This window comes from Petaurus breviceps, unplaced genomic scaffold, assembly GCF_028583685.1.
Source record: "Petaurus breviceps papuanus isolate PSGF00001 unplaced genomic scaffold, PetGlider_PUasm1.0 470, whole genome shotgun sequence".
Taxonomy (NCBI): domain Eukaryota; kingdom Metazoa; phylum Chordata; class Mammalia; order Diprotodontia; family Petauridae; genus Petaurus; species Petaurus breviceps.
The window spans coordinates 2,086,334-2,107,499 of record NW_027186350.1 but is presented as its reverse complement, the minus strand read 5'-3'; the positions used below and the strand labels follow the sequence as shown (position 1 = coordinate 2,107,499).

Sequence of the window (21,166 nt, the reverse complement as noted above, 5' to 3'; positions counted from 1 at the left end):
AGCTGTACTTACCATCATAGTCTGAATCCAAAGACTGTGAGTAATTGACTGGTTTCTTATTCCTAATGTAGACACAAATATTTTTCAGTTACATAAATTTTTATTTTCTCCTCTAGAGAACAGTTTAAATACATTTCTTTTTCAAATGAAATGTTATTAAGGCATCTAGTCAATAAGCATTTATTAGGCACTTAACTATGTTTCAAGCACTGTACAAGTCCTCTGAAAAATTCCTAATTTCAAATTTAAAAAGTATTTTTTAGTCTCATTAGTTAGGGAAATTATCAATTACTTAATTACATAAAAACTAAAGTCCCAAGGGTTAACTGCCTGCTGGTGATTACAAACTTTATAGTGAAAGGCAATTTTACTTTCGGTAGTTCAAACTGATTTTAACTTAAGTGAATCTACCTTTACTGTCATTTCCAAGGAATCATATGTTAATCTAATGTTACAATCTAAAGATAAATGTATACTTTCTTTCCCAAACCTTGTGTATTGCACTGTTACCTTTGTTAAGAAAATCCAATACATATGTTCAAATTTTAAAAGATAAATTAAAATATATTTATTTACACTACAAAATAACTCTTTGCTTTCAATAAAGATTTTTAAGTGTTCCATTAATAGGGAGTTGTTCTTATGATTTAGAATGCACATAAGTGTCTTCTACTTCTTCTAACCCAAGAGATTAGTCAGAAGCCTGAAGGCAATTGGAAAGGGGGTCTGCCCACTCAAGTTAGGCTCCCAGCATAATCAGACTGCCAGGGAGATGTTTAAAAGAAATATAAAGGGTGTCCAGAAAGTCCAGAGTAGGACTCTTGGAAGTGCCAGGGAGTAGCAAAGGGCAGCAGCACTCAGACCCAGCCTGCAAAGGCAGCCTTGGGCTATGAGGCCTCTAGCACCTTGATCTGAGACAGCAGAGAGGACCCTGGACTAAAGGGACAACCAACTCACTCAAAAGCCAAGGGCTCTGGCACAAATCTCCAACTCAGGAATTAAAGCTGGAGATGAAACCAAAGAAGACATCAACTAGTGACAAAAACTGTTACAATTTAAAATTTCTCCTAAAGGAAACAATGACTATGTAACAACTGCAGATACTTAAGGGGAAATGGATTTTCTACAAGGATCACCTATAAGAAATGAAATGAGCTAAAAAATTGAGTAAAATATCTGAAGGAAAAAAAAAAGGAGGGAGAATGAATAGTTCAGAAGACAAAGTGGTCATTCTTACCTAAGTAACAAACTTCCTGAAAGCTAGAAAAACCCCAACAGAAATCAATAAATCCATGAGACATCAAAAAATAGAAAAACAAAATGAAGACTAAAAAAAATTAGAATTGGACTTATCTGATATTAAAAACTGACCTAAAAAACAGATCAAGGAAAAAAATTTAAGAACCATTAGACTCCTTTAAAAACATTATTTAAAGTGGGGTGTGTACGTGTGTGTGTATAAAACATGTATATACATATATAATCTATATGTATATACACATATGTATATACATATGTATATGTATGGACGTATGGAAACACTACATTTTGGGTGGAACCAAGATGGTGGAGTAGAAGAGGAAATTCTGTGACTTCCCCCCACAACCACCTCAAATACCTATAAAATATGACTCTAAACAAATCTTAGAGCTACAGAACCCACAGAGTGGCAGAGAGAAACAAATCTCCCGCTGAAGGCAGTCTGGCAGACTGACAGGAAGGTTTCATTGCAGCACGGTGGGAACCAAGAAGAGTCCCACATGAGCCCAGCGGTTTTGGCCCCAAGGCAGCCCCAGCAGACTTCAGGAGGGTGAATCACCAGCACCTATGGTGGTTTCCAGACTTTCCAACACAGAACCACCCAAAAGAAAGTAAAAGGTCAGTCCAGAACTCTGTTGAAAAGGAAGGGCCCCCAGGGCAAGAGGTGGGGGAGGCATCAGGCTGACACTGCAGCATCTACCATGTGGCTGCCTCAAGAGCTCCTGGCCTACAGATCATAGGGGGACCAAGCGACCATTCAGAGGGTAATCCCTCTTGCTTTGACCTGCTTGGATATAGGTTGCTATCTTGGGTGGTGGTATTGGGGTGAGAAACACCAGTTTGCCAGTGTGGTGTCGATAGAGAGGGTGCCTTCCTCAGACCTCTGACAACATTTGCAAAAACCCCATCGATTTGGGACAAAGCTCTCCTCTCTGGAAGCAGAGTTCTACTGTGCCAAAAAGCGCAAATGTCAAGTAACTGACAAGCAACTGAACAAGCAGAGGAAGCACAAACAGACCACAGAAACCTAGTTTGGGGACAAAAAGCATGGAATGGGAGCAAGACAATGAACTCAGAACCCCTGCATCAAAAGCCTCCAAGAAAAATATGAATTGGTTACAGGCCATGAAGGAGCTCAAGAAGGATTTTGAAAATCAAATAAGAGAAGTGGAGAAAAAATTGGGAAGAGAAATGAGAATGATGCAAGAAAATCATGAAAAGAGAGTCAAGAATCTGACTGAAGAAAATAATACCTTAAAAAAATACTAATTCAAATGGCAAAAGAGGCCCAAAAAGCTTATGAGCAGAAGAATGCCTTAAAAAGCCAACTTTGCCAGATGGAAAAGGAATTTCAAAACCTCACTGAAGAGAATAATTCCTTCAAAATTAGACTGGAGCAAATGGAAGCTAATGATTTTATGAGAAATCAAGATATTATTAAACAGATCCAAACAAATGAAAAAATAGAAAGCAATGTGAAATATCTCATTGGAAAAGTCACTGTCCTAGAAAAAAGATCCAGGAGAGTTAATTTAAAAGTTATAGGGCTACCTGAAAGCCATGAGCAAAAAAAGAACCTAGAAATCCTTCAAGAAATTCTCAAGGAAAATTGCCCTGATGTTTTAGAACCAGAGGACAAAATAGAAATTGAAAGAATTCACCAATCACCTCTTGAAAAAGATCCCAAAAAGAAAACTCCTAGGAATATTGTAGCCAAATTCCAGAGCTCCCAGGTCAAAATGTAGAATGAATACTTAAAAAAAAAAAGCATTATGAAATGGATATTAAATTTCATAGAGAATCCTCTTTTTGCATTCTGCTATATATATATGGAAATGTCTTTTGGGTGTGTGTAAGTTCAGAATATATTTTTTTAAAGGAATTTTATTTTTAAATCAAGTATATGGGAGTTCATCTGGTATTTCTCTGCCACTGACTCCAATCACAATGGAAAATCATGATCACTTAAATATACCTAAAGGTCACCTCCAGAAAGTGAAAAGAATAAATCACAAAACCATGAATTATATTTTCATTTATATTTCTATCCATAATACTAATGGCTTCTTTCTTTAAAGTAAGGTCATTATAGACCTTCAGCAAATAAAAGTATATTTGAGTCTTTGTAAATACAAATTAATTCAAAATTATTCTTGCACTAGGACCCAGACACAGTCAAAATGTTTATACAGAGCATAAAGCATTAAACTCAGAAATTTAGTATGTAAAATGTGCAGAATTACAACTAATGAATCTTCAATTTTACATATCAACAGTAGGTAATCCAAAAATTCAATTATAACTGAATTAGGAAAAGCAATAATTTGGGATGTATAATATTCATTTTACCAAAAGATTTATACTCCTAATTATATTTTTCTTAAATATAATGTTATTAAATTTAGTATAATTTAGTTTCATCTTAAAACTAAGGGCAATGGGGGGAAATAAACCTGGGATGAAGAATTCAACACAATTTGACATACATATAATCAAGAGTAGACTATTTTGCATAGCTGGAGTTGTTGTTAGGATGTTTATAGGTTTCTGGTGTGTGTTCTTAAATCTAACCTAAACATCTTAGCTCCCCCATTAGGCAGCAAACTACTTGGGCCAAAGAGCTATATCTCCTTTTCCTTCCTATCTCCCCACAATAAATACTGAACATAGATTAGTAATATACAATGTATCTTTAAAAAAAAATGCTAAGACTCTTCAGTCCTCTTTCCTCTAAGAAACTAGAAAAGATTTCTTAATAGTAATTTTTTGCCACTTATAAACAGCTTCTTCTTGCTATTTTCTGGCTGCTACCCAGGGTTAAAAAAAGAAAAAGTACAAGAGGCAGCTAGGTGGTGCAGCGAATAGAGCACTGGTCCTGGAGCCAGGAAGACCTGAGTTCAAACCACAGCCTCAGACACTTAACACTAGCCATGTGACCTTGGGCAAGTCGCTTAACGCCAATTGCCCTGCCTTCCCCCCTCCAAAAAAAAAAAAGTACATGAAAGTGAGTTCCCAAAACATCTAGCATTATGTATTAAACATGTTAGAATATGCATAATTGAATATATTAGAAGAGTCTAATTTATTCAACAACAAAGCAAATAAACTTTAAACTACTAATATAATAGAAGGTTAGAGCAGAATACATTAGAAAAATATATATTGGGGTGGCCAGGTAGTGCAGAGAGTAAGAGTGCTGGCCCCAGCGTCCGGGAGACCCAGGATCAGTTCCGGCCTCAGATACTTGGCTCCCAAACAAAAAATAATTGGCCGTGTAACCTTGAGCAAGTTACTTAACCCCAACTGCTTTAAAAAAAAAAAATAATATATATATATATATATATATATATTAAAAGATTATATTAGAAGGTGTTATTTCTTCCCTATAAGGAGCTCCTGGTAGACAAACTCCCACCAACAATGTTGATTATTAGTTTTTAACAGTGTTCTATAGATTTGCCTGGGGCACAATAAAAGATTATGAAAATTCTAACGTCAAACTACTATAATGTGCCAGACAGAGGCAGTATTTGAATGCAAATTTTCCGGACTCCAGAGTTCCCATGTAACACAGCAAGTGCTTAATAAATGTGTGTTTTATTTTGTGTACCTGTGAGTTAGGAGAGGAAAAAAAAATGGGGGTGGGAAAAAGGATAAATAAGGAATAAGGAAGACCAAGTCAGTCAGTCAACAAGTTATTACTACTAGTCAGGCCCTCAACAAGGCACTAGAGATAAAAAGGGAAACTTAACCTTTAAGGAGCTCACCTTCCAATAGAAGAGAGAGCTTGCAAATAACTATAATACATTATAAATGGAAAATAATCTCTTAAGAACAACAGTAGCGGCTAGGGAGGGGAGGGAGAGGGAGAGAATAGGGAAGATCTCTGGAGGAAGGTAGGCTTTGAGTTCAATCTTGAAGAAACCCAAGGAAGATAGGAGAGCATTCTAGGCCTGGAGGACCACCACTGCAAATGCCTGAAGTTGAGAGAAAGGAGTGTGATGTGGGGAACCAGCAAATGAGTTAGTATAGCTGAACTTAAACTACATAAATAGAAGGTAAAGAAGACTGGAAAGGTAGAAATTGGCCAGGTTGTGAAGACCTTTAAAAGAGAAATATAAGAGTTTAGATTTGATCTTGGAGGTAAGAGACAGCTACTGGAATTCACTGGGTGAGGGAGAAGACATGGTCAGGTATGCACTTTGGGAAAGTCACTTTGGCAGCTGTTCCAGGATGAAGCGGACACTCAAAACAGGGCATGAAGAATCCTCCAGCCAAAGCAGCAGAACTGAAGTCACAGACCTGAGTCACAGTCTCAGCATTAACCCTTTTTCACTGTGTGACTAGGCAAAACACTTCACCACTCCAGGTCTGTTTTCTCCTTTGTAAAAAAAAATAAGGATTATTGTGGAAGAAATTATCTGAAAAGCTTTAAAGTGCTTTAGGAATAATTTTTCACTCTGGGTGAGGCTGTGAATTGATCTGGCCATTCTGGAAAGTAATCCAGAATATATACGCTCCAAAATTTGCTAATACCCTGTGACCTAGGGCTACCACTACTAGGATTATATCCCAAAAGATCATAAAAGGAGGACAAGGACCCACATGGACAAAAATTTTTGTAGCAGCTCTTTTTGTAGTGACAAAGAACTGGAAATTAAGGGGGGTGGGGAGAAGGTTGCCTATCAACTGAGGAATGGCTGAACAAAGTATGATACCCAAGCACAAAGAGACACACTCGATGCAACACTACGGTGCTGTAGAGGGGCAGCTTCAGAGAAACCTGGGAAGATTTGTATGAACTGACGCAGAGAGACGACAGAGACAATAACAGCACCAAGTAGGACAAGCGCCTTTGAAAGACTGAAGAACTCTAATTCATCAATTACCAGGGCCCAGTGATGAAGTAGGCTACCCGCCTCATGACAGAGAAGTGACAGACTGACAATGCAGAAGGAGACACGTGTGTGGGTGTATTTAATAAAAGTACAAATGAGCATGTTTAGGCCGGACCAACAGGAATGTTTCTCTTGACTAGGCCTATTTGGTTTCTTTTTTTTCCCAATGATTTGTAGGTGAGACACAAAGAAAATGCTTTCATTGAAAAAAGTTTTAAAGAAATAAATAATTGTGACAAATACTCTAACAAGCTAACATTCGTAAAGCGCTTTGCAAGTCTTAAAACACTATACAAAGGCTATTATGACTATTATTATTTTGTGGGTCATATGACAGGAGCCTTTCTCCTCTCCATGTCTAGTCCTCTCCCCTCACTCTCATTTCTGGGACATTACCCATCACAACCTCCAGCCCTCTGTCTTTTTCCGTCTCCCTCCTCTTTTTAAACTCGTCCTCCCCTGCTCCCCAATATCAGTTCGCTACTCACCGCACGGGCCTCGGCATGGCCGCAGGCTGCCCGAGGCCGGTCAGGGAGCCGAGCACCTCAGAGCCTCCAGAGGCCGGAGCCTACTCGGCCACAGCAACAGCTCCCGCCCAAGATCAAACGCGCGGGAGCTCCGCCCACCCCGGAACTCGAAACCCGGAAGGTGAGCCCCAGTTCCGCCGCGGCCCGAGGCGCTCTCAGTCTTCTATTTCTAAGCTTCACATTCGCCATTTATTTATTCTCTTCCTCCCATCCCCACCCCCGTGCTGGCTTAGAAGGGAAAAAAAGGCAGTAAAGGAACAATATTTCCAAATCAAACATGGACATACGATGGAAAATAAAAAGCCTAGGAGGCTGCGTCAAGTAGTTCTTTCGCTAAGGTTGAAGAAAGGGAAAAGTGAATCTGCGGTGGTGGATCAGCAGAGACCGCGGCGCCCTGCATGTCAGCTGATCGGTTCTGAGAGGTGAGCTGCCCACTCCTAGCTCAGATAGGGGAGAAAGCAGGTGAGGTGCGGGGCTTGTCAAGGGCCTGTGATGGGAGTCCCGCAGCACTGGGGAGTTTGTTAGCCTCCTCGCCCCCCCACGGAGAGCCCTCCTTTTCGACCCCATCTCTCTATCCACCGCGCCGCCTCACCCACCTCCCTTTCTCTCCTCTCCTTCCTCTTTCCCTTTACAGCCCCGAGGTCCACGAAGGACCCAAGCCAGAGCTCCCCAGAGTCCAGCCCCCCACCCCAAAGCAAAGTTTGAATAAAAACTGGAGGAACCACACTAATTTGCTAACTGCAGATCCCCAAACCGATTTTTTTTAAAATTTGATTTCATATGGAACCAATTGGAAAAGGGACAGGGGAGCCAAAGAACCAGTGGAACCCGGACCAGAAGGGTTTGTAATTTATAAAGTTATTGTGACCAGGATATAAAAATATTTACCCAATGAGCCCTAGTTTGGATTTAGAACTGAAGAGGACTTTAGAGATCACCTAATTCAGCTCCTTTTTTGGTTGTTTTTTTGGTGTTTTTGGAGGGGGAAGGCAGGGCAGTTGGAGTTAAGTGACTTGCCCAGGGTCACACAGCTAGTACGTGTTAAGTGTTTTAGGTCGAATTTGAACTCTTGTTCTCCAGACTCCAGGACCTGTGCTATACTAACTGTGCCACCTAGCTGCACCCACCCTCATTTTACAGAAAGGAAACTGAGGCCCAGAGAGAGGAAATGTCAGACAAATAACTGCAAGGATTCATATTCGTGTCCTCTGAGGCCATATCCAATGGTCTTTGCGCTAAACCATTTTCTCTGAAGGAATGCTTTTGCTTTCCAGGTCTTTACTCCAATCAATCCTTCATTGCGTGTGCTCATAGAATCATATATGTACATCTGGAAGGCACTTAAGAAGCCATCCATTCTAACCCCCTTCTCATTTTTCAGATTGAGAAACTTAGACCCAAGGAGTGATTTGCCCAAAGTCACACTTAAAATTCCAGTCAACCACCAGGAATCAAAAGATCTGTGTTCAAATTCTACCTCTAGTGTTTACTGTCAGTGTAACCTTGGGCAAGTCATTTATCCTCCCTCCTCTCAGTTTCCTCAACTGTAAAACAAGTAGTTGTCATAGATGAAGATCTCTGAGAATCCTTTCAGTTCCAGAGCTATGATTCTATGAACCCACATCCTCCAACACCAGAATTCTTTGCACTGTACCCAGTTTGTATTTTCTTATCTGTGATATGATCTTTCATAAATATTTTTAGTAGGTTTCATTGAGCTCCTCAAAGATAAAAGCTTCTTGAGAGCAGAGACTTTCTTCCTTTCCTTGTTTACTATCTTAATTTGACAGATAGTCATTGATGATGATACTTAAATAATAGGATTTTGAGTAGAAACTAAGTTTGAATAAGGCAAATGAATACCTGGCCTCAGGGAGCTTAGAATAGGGGCATACAGCAAAATAATGCTCCAGAAATGTAATGGGGAAAATGTGTGTATTTCAAGAAGAATATAGTCTCTAAAAAGGGAAAGCTTAGAGAAAGTAAAGTTTGAATAAGATTTTAGTAGATGAAGAAAAGGTATTATAATTCACATAGTTTGAACTAAGATATAAATGATGTTAATGTACAGGCCATGTTCAGGAGGCCAACTTAATGTGAGACTGCACTCAATGGACAAATGTTAGCTGTTTGGTCCTCATTTGAACTCTATCTACCCTTAGAAAACCATTGCAAACATATGTACATTTTATTAGAGTTGGAATAGTTGTATACTTTTTTGGTTCTTTTCTTTATTTTCTTAAGTATTTGTCATAAATTCATTTAGTTTTCTTGAATAGAATATAATGTTATCCAAGGACAAGGACTTTGCTTATTTCATTTTATCTCACCAGAGAACCAAGAATGCTAATGAGCACTCAGTTGACTGTATGTTAAATATAAATTTCACTTCCTCTGCATGCTAGAGGAATGAAGAATAGTCTAATCATACAGAGAATGCAGGGAGTAGAGAAAATAGCACTGGCCTTTGGAGTTAGGAAAATCTTGGATTGGGATCCTTTTGTTTCTTTGGTGAGTTTTGCTACTGTGGATTAAAATTTTTCTGACAATAAATTCTGCTTTCGTAATTCTTATTTCTTCTCTAAATCATTCAGGAACATTCTCCTGTGGTTCCAGCTTTCAAATTTTCCTTTTCACAAATGAGTGTATCAAGAAAAAGGCAAACAACTGCAATCACTTACTATTTATGTGTATGTTTAATCTTGAGAAGTTGAAGACATAAGAAAAATAAGTTGTCACAGGATCATGAATTTAGAGATAGAAGGGTCCTTTGACGTCATCTAGTCTACCTTCCTCATTTTATAGCTGAGGTTTTGAAACTGCCCCCCAGAGTGATTGACTTTGCCTAAGGTCAGACAAGTAGTAAGTGACAGAATCTATTTGACCAAGTCTTCTGACTGCATCCAGCACTGCACCATGCATTTAACAAGTCAACAGTGGCAGAAAGACCTTTAATTGAAGTAGTACCACTCAGAAGAGCAACTCTACTTGATAAAATATCCATTATGATATGTTATTTTTAATATAGGATAATCTAGATGACGGCTACTCTGCTACCAGATAAGATGAAAGCAAACCAAGAGAAATTCTGTGTCCGAGAAAGAGAATTTGTGTATAAATTCAATGTCGGAAACCAGTGCTTTGAACTTACAGTGCCCCTGAAATTTCCTATTCAAGAGAACCCAAGTAATTTGCATGGACGTCTGATGCTTCTCCACAATTTACCTTGCTTCATAGAAAGTGGTGAGAATGATTTTGATTATTTGAATACTCTGCTTCTTGGGCATGCCTAATTACATATTCTGAAAAGAGTGGAGTTTTGCTAGAAATAGTCAAAAGTTTTAAAAAGGTATTGTTGGTAAAACTGCTAACACTTCCTTCTATGAAAATAGTAGCATTATAGGTATAAAAAGAACTTTCTGATTCCCACCAATTATTTTCACAAAATATCTGTGGAATGTCATACAATAATTTTGTATTTTGGTCTTAGGATCATAGATCTAGAACTGGCTACCACCTTAGAAGCTATCTAGTCAAACAGTACCTGAGTAAAACTGCAGAAGTACCAGAGAACTTTGCCTTCCAGTTATGTTGTATGCCAGGATAACAGAGTCAGGAGGTCTTTCAGCTGAATAAATTTAACTTTAAAATAGACTTTCACAACCTTTCAGAATTTGCATGCTAAGTCATTTATTCACTCCAATTTAAAGTTTCCTGAATCGGTAAAGGCATTTAGAAGCATCTAGCTTTCTTAATTAATTCTCCAAACACGACATTATGGAAGCTAACATTTCAAAGGGCCTTATGCTTAATGATATCAGTACAGTAAATAGTAGCTACATTCCTGACCAGTCAAAATGTGGACAAAAAACTTTAAAAATATGCATAGACTATAAACCATATAATCTTTATAGACCTCTCCCCATAACTTTCTCCTCCCTCTCCAGAGATATATGAGTTTCTCCTTTGGTAGGTATAATACAGAGTCGGAAGGGCAAGGGGTGTCTGGATTGGTACTTTTCTGGATGTAGTTTGTAGCCTGGATCTGGAAGACAGTTTGCCTATCACTAATAGTAGTGCTGTGGAACATTTTACTCTTTGAATTGTCCTATAAAAGGTCAGTTATCATTATTACCTAAGAAACTCTAGGAAAATTAGAGACCTAACCTCTGCATATCAGTACTTTTCCAGTATGACTTAGTCTTCCTTACCTAAGGCAGCATCAGATAGTGGACAGAAGACCAGTCATGGCATAAGAAAGACCTGGGTTCTTGGCCTGCATCTCACATCTGCTGTGGGACTGTGAAGAAGTCCCTTAACTTCTCAGTGCCACAGAAAACTTTCTAAACCCATCAGGTAGCAGTTGGCAGTCTGCATAGGGAGAGGACATTTCTATGACAGGAGTTCATCCTCATAACTAACATTTATATAGCGCTTTCTCTGCGTGCCAGACTCTGCTGAGCACTTTACAGTTATCATCTCATTTGATCCTCATGATGTAGCTCCATTATATAGATGAAGAAACTGAGGCAAACAGGTTGCATGACTTGCCCAGGGTCACACAGATAAATAAGTGTTAGGCCAGTTTTGAATTCAGGCCTTTCTTGCCTGGTGCTCTAATCACTGCACCACCTGGCTGCCACACTGATGAAATGAGAGGTATGATTGTATCCCTTACCCTGACACACTTACCTTCTGCAAACAAAAATAAAGGGAACCTTATACATGTCCTACAGATGACAAAGCATTAAAGAGAATATGTAGTTTGTTACTAGACTTAGGAGAGTAGAATCTTTTAAACTATAACATATTAATATAGCATTTTAAGGTTTGCTTTCAAGTTGGTATATTTTAATAATCATTCTAATTCTGAGTATAACTGAATTTTCTAAAGTCATGTAAGAAACAAAATGTTTCCATATACATTTCCACTGGGTACTGAAATTTTCCCACACCTACCCAATTCTTAGGAAGCTTTCCTTTTGGGATTTATGACAATATAGCTAACAACAGGAGAATTATTATTACTGTTAGCAATTATTGAATATCAGAGTTATGCTGTAATCTAAAAAGAATAGGTAGATTTTTCCTTTTTCGTTAAATACATAGAGTTACTTAAAATAATAGAACATTTGTTACATTGTTTAAATCAGGGCTTCTTAACCTGGGATTCATCACTTTTTTTTAGAATTTTGATAACAAATTTCCTAATATGATTGGTTTCTCTTGTGATCTTTTTTTTATTTTTATTTTTTATCATTTTAAAACATTAATTGGGGAAGGGAGATACAAAGAAGTGCAGAAGATAGACTTGGCTCTGAAGGAGCCCACAGTCTGTTAGGGAAATCAACATGCAGACATTGATGTACAGATAAGACATATACAGGATAAATTGGAGATAATAAAAAGAAGGTACTATCCTTAAGGGGTTTGGGGATTGGGAAGGGTACGTGAGGGTGAGTAAAAGAGGAGAAGACTGGAAAACTAAGAAGAGGTTAGATCATAAAGGGCTTTGGACACCAGATGGGATTTTATCTTTGATCTTCAGGTGGTAGTGAACCACTGGAGTTTATTGAGCATTGATATGGTCAGACCTGCACTTTAGGGAGATCACTTTGACCGATGAGTGGAGGATGGATTAGTACAGGGAGACCTGTGACCAGCAGGCTATTGCAATTGCGGTTCTAAGGATGTGATGAGGGCCTGCACCAGGGTGGTCGAAGTATCACAGGAGAGAAGGGAGTGTATTCAAAAAAGATGAAGATAAAATCAACAGGACTTGGCAACAGATTTTATGGGGTTGGGAAGTTGGGGGTGATAAGAGAAGATAATGAGTTGAGGATGATACCTAGTCATTTTAATTATGAGACTTGGGTGACTGAGGATTGGAGTACAGTTGTCACTAATATGGAAGTTAAGAAGAGGGGAAGGTTTAGGTGAAAGAAAAGTTAAGCTGAATAGATAGATTTGATAATCATCAGCAAAGAGATGATAAATTGAACCCATAAGAACTGATGAGATCACCAGGAAAAATACTATAGAGGAAGAAGAGAAAAGGGCCCAAGACCGGGCTCTGGGCAAAATCAGTGGTGAGTGGGCATGACATGCAAAGATCCAGACAAGGAGACAGAATGAGCAACTCCATCAGACAGGAGCACCAGGGTGGAGGAGGGTCACAGAGACCTGCACAGAAGAGGGTGGCAGGGAGAAGAGAGGGAGTGACACTGTCATAGAGTTTCTTAATCTAAAAAGATTAAGAACTCAGGGTTAAATTGATTCCTTCAGTTGTTTTAGCTGTTTAGTAATATGCTGTATTAAGGTACATAAGATTAGAATTTGAAAATTGAAGGAACATCTTCTAAAATGTTTTTAACTTGATCTCTTTATGTACAGATTTTCTTCTGCACCCCCCCACCCCCATCTCCTTGAGGGCCAGGCCTGGTTCCTGTTTGTCTTTGTGTCTTGTTGCCTGATGTAATGCCTCTAAGTAATAGGTACTTAGTAACTGATTAATTGATCTGTGGGAGTTTAATTGATGTTGATTTGTGTTTTTCCTGCCACAGACTTAAAAGAATCTCTGAGCCAGTTTATAAAGGAAGAATCTCTAAGAGATTATGATAGAGAAGCTGAGGCTGCACTAGAAGCTTTGAAATCTGGTGAAGTGGATGTGCACCAGCTGACAAGTGCATGGGCAAAATCTTATGCTGAGGTGAGAACATGGGGCAGTCTGTAATTACCCTCCCTTCCCTTATTTATTTATTTTTACTGGTCTTATGAGTAAATGGTACATATTTTATAGGACTTTAAGGTTTACAAAGCACTTTGCTCACAACTGCTTTGGGAAGAAGTAGTACAAATTCTGTTATCCCCATTTTACAGATGAGGAAACCGAGGCTCAGAAATCTTAAATGACTTGTCCACAGTCAAACAACTAGTAAATTCCAGAGCTATGTTTGAACCCAAGGTTCCTGACTTCTGGGTCCAATGTTCTTTCCATTATTCCATGCTCCCTAGGTGTATTCTACCTCAAGATAACCTTATATATGTAAATATGGATTTGTAGAACCAGTAATCTTTTAAGATGATTACTTGCCTTATGGAAGAATTCATAGATTACTTAGTGAGCTCCCTGAATACATTTAGACTATGATACAAATTATAAATATAATTTTTACTTTTTAAGAGCACTTCTGCTGCATAAGGTGCAATTATACCTATTTTTACAATAAAAATAGACAGAGTAGGCATTCTTATTGTTGAATAATTAAGGCAGTGAAATTTATTGATATAACTTCCCCACTTAGTAAAAATGTCACAAAAATCTTTGCAGAAAAAAATGTATGTGATTGTGGTACAATTACTAAAAAAAAAAATAGAGAAATTAAGGATCATCAAAGTAACACCAGTTGTCTCATTAATCAGGGTAGTTTCATTCACACCTGACAAAACTTGGATTTTAGCATATTCATAGCAAATAATTTAAAGATATATTGCTGTAACCTCTTTGCTAATATTTTATCTAATATTTTTGCATTCATATAAATTAGTATAAATAAAGAGGGGCTAGGCCACAGGGGTTGGAAGCCTTTGATCTTACAGCCACATGTGGCCTTCTAGGTCCTTGAGTGTCATTCCAAGTTTTACAGAGCTAATCCTTTTATTAAGGGGATTTGTTCTGTGAAGTTTGGATTCAGTCAAAGGGCCCCACTAGAGGACCTAGAGGGCTGCATGTGGCCTGGAGACCACAGACTCCCAACGCTTGGACTAGGGTGTAGCAGACTGAGGATTTGTTTCAGTGCGGAAATTAAATTAACCTGACAAGCCTTATCTGGGTCTGGTTTCTCTTAATCCCGTTTTAATCCTGAGTAAAGTTTTGTCCCTCAGTTATCTTTGTACAGTTTACCCTCTTGCCATTTGTTGTTATTGATGTTGGCCTGGTTCACAGAATCAAAGGCCACCAGTCCAACCCATGCCTGAGCACCACAGTGTGCTGGAGAGAGCTGTCTCATGCCAGCGCCAGCTCTGGAGAGACTGGTCAGTTGTCAGTGTGAGCCCTGACACCAGAAATGGACATCCACCAACCAGCACTTGATCTATTGTTTTGTTGTTTGTCTAGACTTAGAAAGTAAAAGAGAAAAAGTTGTTAACGATGCAGACTAAGCTTTCTAATGTGTTGTGTGCATTCTCCCCCAGTGTAGATAAATCCCCATTTATCAACGCATCCTGCCTGGCCAATGTGCATCCAGTCTCTGCTTGACTTCCAGTGTCTCTGGAATCAGTGTGGGCCACTTTGCAGAGAGTGAGCCCTAATTGATAGAAATCGAAATGTTGTTCTTGTAACTTCTACTTAGCTCTGCTTTCTAAGGCTAAGAAGAACATGATGTGGTTTCCAGTCCCCTCGCTATCCTGATAGCCCATCTCTGACTACCTCATGTTTTCCTACAATGTAAACACAATTTTTCAGATGTGGCCTGATAGGGGCTGTTTTCAAGGAAATAAGTATCAAGGACATATATGAATGGAAAGGGAAGTAGACTGGTTATATATCAAGACTGAAAGAATAGACAGAAAATCTAAAGAGTACATTTGTATCACAATGTGCTTACAAGAAGACTTGTGGGAAAACTGGGACAAGAACCACATGATAGAGAGGAAAGAAGCTTTTTGTATAATTGCAGCATTATATTTTAAAAGGAAACATTCCATATGATTTCTCCTGTCTGTTTTATCTTGTAGACAACATTAGAGCATGCAAGACCTGAAGAGCCAAGCTGGGATGAAGATTTTGCAGATGTCTACCATGACCTAATCCATTCCCCTGCCTCTGAAACTCTCTTAAATTTGGAGCACAATTACTTTGTCAGTATCTCAGAACTTATCGGGGAAAGAGATGTGGAGCTGAAAAAGTTACGAGAAAGGTATTTCATCTTTTATTATGATTAGTTGTCATATTGTATATAGTTAGATGTACTTGTCCAGGAGAGGGTTTTATAAACTTTTGGAAAATTGAAGCAGTAAATAAGAAAAATCTTCCTTCTTATAAATGCATATAATTTCCTGGGTCATTTCAAATCCGTTGTTGAAATTAATGTTGTAGGTCCATGTAGAGTTATGTAGTTTTTCTCAAATATGCCATTAATGATTGCATTTTAAGCTTCTCTATCCTTAGTTTAAGCAGAAGGGAGGGGAAAGAAATTACAGCCTGCCCCATATTCTCACCTCAGCAGAAGTTTTTGCCCCGTACTTGTCAGCTGGTGCACATCAGCTTCACCAGATTTCAAAGTTTCTAAGGACGGCGAACTTAAACAAGAAAACTGCCAGGATTATTGCATTGTTTTCCCTGACCTTTTTTAGGAATGTGGTCACATGAACTAAACTATGGGAAATGTTTAAACTATTCTCTAATCTGTACTTGCATTCAGATCCAAATTAATTAAATTCCCCTAAGTGTTCCCATTTTTGAGGTCATGAGAATGAGTGTGTTATAGTGGATAGAGGGCCAGCCTTGGGATCAGGAAGGCCCAGGTTCAGGTCTTGCCTCTGACACATAGTGTCATAAATCAATAAATTATAGACAAGTTGCCAATATGGCTCAGTAGAGGGAATTTTTACCCTTATAGCTCCTGATAATAACAAAATCAGAATCTGTACCATCTTCCACAAGGAGATTAAAACAGTCCAAAAAAGACCCCCCCCCCCTTCAGAGCCCTAAAGGTGTCTTTATATACTCTTCATCCAAAAGGCCACCAACTAGGTCACAGGTCAACCTACCTGGGGCAAAGTTAATTTATGCTACCCTAGATCTGTTCCACAGCCTCTTGGCTCACAACCATACCAGTTGGTTGTGTATGGGGGTGGGGGGGGGATGAGAGGGGAGGGCCCGCAATAATGCAAGCTATCCCAATTCCACTAATCTTCTGGCCCACAACAATCCTGCCCCTGACCAATAACAACCTTTGGTAGTCAGCGTCACAAAAATCAGCTTCATTTCAAAATAACGCCCACTCCTTCATGCTTGACCCCTCGATCTTACAGCAGAGCAAAGGGGGCCTCATGAAGACTGCAACATCAAGACAGCTACTGCTGTTTTTACTCTTTTTCTGGTGGTGTTATCCAAGTTGCTGCTTGCTGGCAGAATGTCAGTAAACATTTATTAAGCTCTTACTATGTATCAACCATTGTGCAATAATTGGGATACAGGGGCGGCCAGGTGGCTCAGCGAGTAAGAGCACCGGCTCCAGTGTTGAGAAGACCTGGAGATCGCATCCCGGGCTCAGACACTTAGCACCCACCCAGAAACACCTGGCCGTGTCACCTTGAGCAAGTCACTTAACCCCGATTGCTTAAAAAAAAACTAATTGGGATACGAAGAAAGGCAAAAGCTTAGTCCCTGCCCTCCTGGAGTCTGCACTCAAATGGGGAAGCCAGCACGCCCACAACTCTTTACATGTGAACTGTATGTAACAATGGGAGGTGATCGTAGAGGGTCAGCTGTGAGCTGAGACTTCACAGGAGCCAAGGGAGGCCGAGAGACAGAATGGAAGAATCTCCAGGCATTGAGGACAGCCAGTGAAAAGGTCCAGTCACATGAGAGGAAGATCAAGGCATCACAGGTGAGAAGGGGCCAGTTTGTGAAAGACTTTAGAAGCCAGAGGATTTTATATTTGATCCTGGAGGTAATAGGGAGCCGTTGGAGTTTACCGACTAGAGGGTGACATGGTCAGACTTGTGCTTTAGCAACATCATTGGCAAACTAAATGGATGATGGAGAGACTTGAGGCAAGAAGACCAACCAGTAGCTGTTATTCTAAGGTGAAGAGGGCCTGCTCTAGGATGATGGAAGGGAATGGGAGTGTAGAGAAAAGGATGCCTGTGAGAGATTTGGGGCAGATACAAATGACAAGGCTCAGCAGCAGGCTGGATATGTGAAGTGAGTGCTAGTGAGGAGTCAGAGGTGATAGTGGGGTTGTAAGCCTGAGTGATTGCAAAGGTGGTGAGGCCTTTCTTCAGCATTGATAGGAAAACTGGGAAGAGAGGAGGGCTTGGGGGAAAGATGATGAGTTCTCTATTAGATGTGGCTTGTTTGAGATGCTCACAGGGCGTCTGTTTTGAGATACTGGTAAGCAGTTTGTGTTGCCAGACTGGTCAGGAGAGACAGAAGAGCTGGATAAATAGGTCTCAGCAGTGCTGTCAGAGGCTGCGGAGAGATGATAATTGAACCTGTGGAAGAGGATGAAATTACCATATGAAATACTACAGAGCATGGCTGCTTAACCTTTTTTGTGTCAAGTTCTTTGTCAGTCTCATGAAACCTATGGACCCCTTTTAAATTCATAAAATAAAATATGTAGAATTACAAAGGAAATACTGTAAGGACATGGCACAACATTACTTCTTGTTTTCTATAACAGTATAGGACTTTGCACTGCAAGAGTCCACACTGTCATGGACAAAGAGCTATGATAACTTTTCTGTGTTCTTATTTTTCAAAATTTAACAATCCATTTACCATTCCAAATAGTTCCATTTATTCATTTTAATATCACTTTAGGTATCTTGGTTTGGGACTGGACATAGGATTTCATCACTATGAGGAATTGTCAGTGTCGGAACTCCCCATATTGAATGTATGTCACCAACTCTTTTTGTAGCTTATCTTAGTTGTTTGGGGTGCTGAGCAGTTAAATGAATCACCCATGGCCATACACTTAGTACATGTAAGGACAGGACTTGAGCCCTGGTTTCCCAAATCTAAGGCTGACTCTTATCAATTATACCCCACTGCCTCTCGTTTTAAATGTTTAAAAAGATATAATAATGCTTTAAATCATAATATCAATTTCATCTCCTTTTTCTTCATGTTTACCTCAAGGACTACACAAAACTAGGGTTAACCACCCTGACCTGTCAAATTGATAAAGATTTAGTGCTTAAAATGAAAGTAATAAATTCTCACTGATCTTGATGGCCAGCCAGACATACAATCTTCAATAGCCTGTAGTGCCTCCTTAACCAAATTAAAATGGACTTGGGAAATATTTAACAAAATAAATAAAACTACAACAAAATATTGTCAGTATGCAGCCTCATGTACAGTTTAGTGACCCCCATTTCTCTTTGAATTTGACACCACTGTTCTAGGTTGTCCTTTTAAATATACTCCCCACCAGACCACTGTGCATCTACTGGCACTTCTACCCTCCATTTAAATATGCAAGAAAGCTTTGGGAAATCTTAATAATTAAATTCTGTCTATTAAAGTTTTATTTTCAGGGCGGCTAGGTGGCAGTGAATAGAGAGCACTGGCCCTGGAGTTAGGAGGACCTGAGTTCAAATCCTGCCTCAGACACTTAACTTAACTTACTAGCTGTGTGACCTTGGGCAAGTCCCTTAACCCCAATTGTCCTGCCTTCCCCCCTCCAAAAAAAAAAGAAAAAGGGAAAAAATATATTAAAAAAAGTTTTGTTTTCAGTAATTCTCTTTAAACTTTCAAAACTGCAACAACATTTATCATCCACCAGGGGGAACATGTAGCATGTATATTTGTGTGCACGCATGTGATTTTAGCATCCAGATCTGTCTGTCAGTATTCATACCTCTTTAACAAATGCAACCTTTTTCACATTTTTTTTTTGGCCACAACTGCGAGTTCATGTGAGCATAGGGATTCCAGGTGAGGAAACAGTGCGCATTAGCACTGTTCTGCAATTTGTGTTCTAAACCATTGGGAGATTAAGAGATGTCTGCAATGTGGAAGAGAGACTAGGATTGTTCTGTGGAAGCAGACCTGAAGGCAGGAGTCCTGACACTGAATCCTGCATCAAACAGGCTTACTAGTTGTGGGCCTGGGCAAGTCACTGAGGCCATGTCAGCCTCAGTTTCCTCATCTATAAAATGAAGATCTAATGACATTTATCTCACAGTATTGTTGTGAGGATTAAACGAGATAACATGTTTGCTTTGCAGATCTTATAGCATTATATAGATGATGATGAGGATGATGAGGATGTAGCATGACTTCAGGGGTTTGGAAAACTAAGAGAAATAGGGAGGAGACAGAAAGGTAAATGTCAGCTCAGTGTAGGGAACTATCCCTAACAGTTGGAGCTGTCCAGAAGTGGCTGTCAGAGGAAAGAGTGAGTTGTCTGTTACTGAAAGTCTTCAAGGAGACTGTTCTTGATAGCTGAATGTCAGGTATATTATAGAGGGGATTCGTGTTCAGGTACAGGCTGAAATGGAGGCCCTTGGAATGTGTGAGGGTTAGAGCTAAGTAGAAAGTAATTGGTACTGGAACTGTTAGAAAGTGCAATAGGGGTGTGTGTGTGTGTGTGTGTGTGTGTGTGTGTGTGTCTAGGTTCGATTTCTGCTTCCCATGCATACTAACTGGTCCACTCTTATATTCATTATGTCACTTAACCTCGTCTGCCTCGGTTTCCTCATCTGTAACATTGTAATGATAATAATAGTATCTATCTCCAGAGTTGTTGTGAGGATAAAGTGATATAATTTTGTAAAGCACTTTGCAAACCTTAGAGCTCTAGATAGGTGTTAGCTGTTAATGTTTTTCTTTATTACTTGACTTCAGTCTTAAGTTATTTGATTAATTACTTCTCTACTGTATTTGTTTTTCCTTATGTCTTCAGAATTTCATTCTTGAGCATTCATCTTTCCTACAATCTTTCCTTTGAACCCTTTGAAATCTGCTTTCCCTAAATCTGTGGTATATGTGAAACTGTGCCCAGATTTCTTCTTTTCTATCCCAAATTCTTAAGATGGAGTGGTCACTTTATTTCAGGATTCCCATCATTTTCATGCCACTGAGTGGTTTTTACTTTTTAGCGGGAATCACATTCAGAATAGAATTTTCCCTTGTTGGTCCCTCCACTTTTTGAAAGATGAAAGTATCACTAAAAGTCTAGTAAAGATATTTTTAGATACTTTCACCCAGATATATTTCTTTGGGGCTCCTGGATTTCCTCACATTAGCTAATCTTTTAAATATACAGTTCCTCCTCACTCCTCCCCTTTGATCTCTTTTCATTAAGACACATTTGTCTAGAACCATACTGTAGCCATGGGGTTCATCCCCCCAAATCTCTGATACCTGTGAAATTAAATTTGCCTCGTTGCTTTAGACCTTCAGTTTTTAAAAAATTTGTTTATTGCCTAAACTTTGATCATTTCTGTGTATATATTGGAGGCTGTATATATTACTAATGAATGTTTTTTTTATTTTTATCTCCTAAAAACTTCTGGATTCCTCAGTTGGTCCTTTTTCTTCATTGAAACTTCTCTCTGATAGCTAGCTTGGGGATCATACATAGGTAATGTCCTCCCATTTCTTTTAGTTTAAAGTCCCTTTGATTAAATTTGCCAAACCCTGGCAAATACACTCCCACCAGTCTTTGTTAAGTGTACTTTATCTCAGGCCTTCAGTTTCCCATTCCTCTTTTTTTAAGCTGTGGTCCCAACGTCCAAATC

General features: G+C 39.2%; 2 protein-coding genes and 1 long non-coding RNA gene across 5 annotated transcripts in view; 1 reads left to right on the top strand and 2 right to left on the bottom strand.

Annotated features, from left to right (window-relative positions):
• Positions 1-6,795, bottom strand: part of RAD51AP1 (RAD51 associated protein 1) — a 29,633-nt gene extending 22,838 nt beyond the window's left edge. The window contains exons 1-2 of the mRNA XM_069101478.1: positions 6,647-6,795; positions 13-62 (exon numbers count right to left, since the gene is read on the bottom strand). Of these exons, the coding sequence (XP_068957579.1) occupies positions 13-62; positions 6,647-6,663 (67 nt within the window). The 5' untranslated portion in view covers positions 6,664-6,795. The remainder of the gene's footprint in view (positions 1-12; positions 63-6,646) is intronic.
• LOC138171930 (uncharacterized) overlaps positions 1-21,166 on the bottom strand; it is a 615,043-nt gene that overhangs the window by 366,248 nt on the left and 227,629 nt on the right. The window lies entirely within an intron of this gene.
• FERRY3 (FERRY endosomal RAB5 effector complex subunit 3) overlaps positions 6,915-21,166 on the top strand; it is a 49,796-nt gene continuing 35,544 nt past the window's right edge. For 2 of the 3 annotated variants that reach the window (XM_069101477.1, XM_069101475.1), the window contains exons 1-4: positions 6,915-7,147; positions 9,714-9,928; positions 13,249-13,394; positions 15,422-15,603. In XM_069101477.1, the coding sequence (XP_068957578.1) occupies positions 9,724-9,928; positions 13,249-13,394; positions 15,422-15,603 (533 nt within the window). In that variant the 5' untranslated portion in view covers positions 6,915-7,147; positions 9,714-9,723. The remainder of the gene's footprint in view (positions 7,148-9,713; positions 9,929-13,248; positions 13,395-15,421; positions 15,604-21,166) is intronic. The other variant, XM_069101476.1, reaches the window with a different exon arrangement.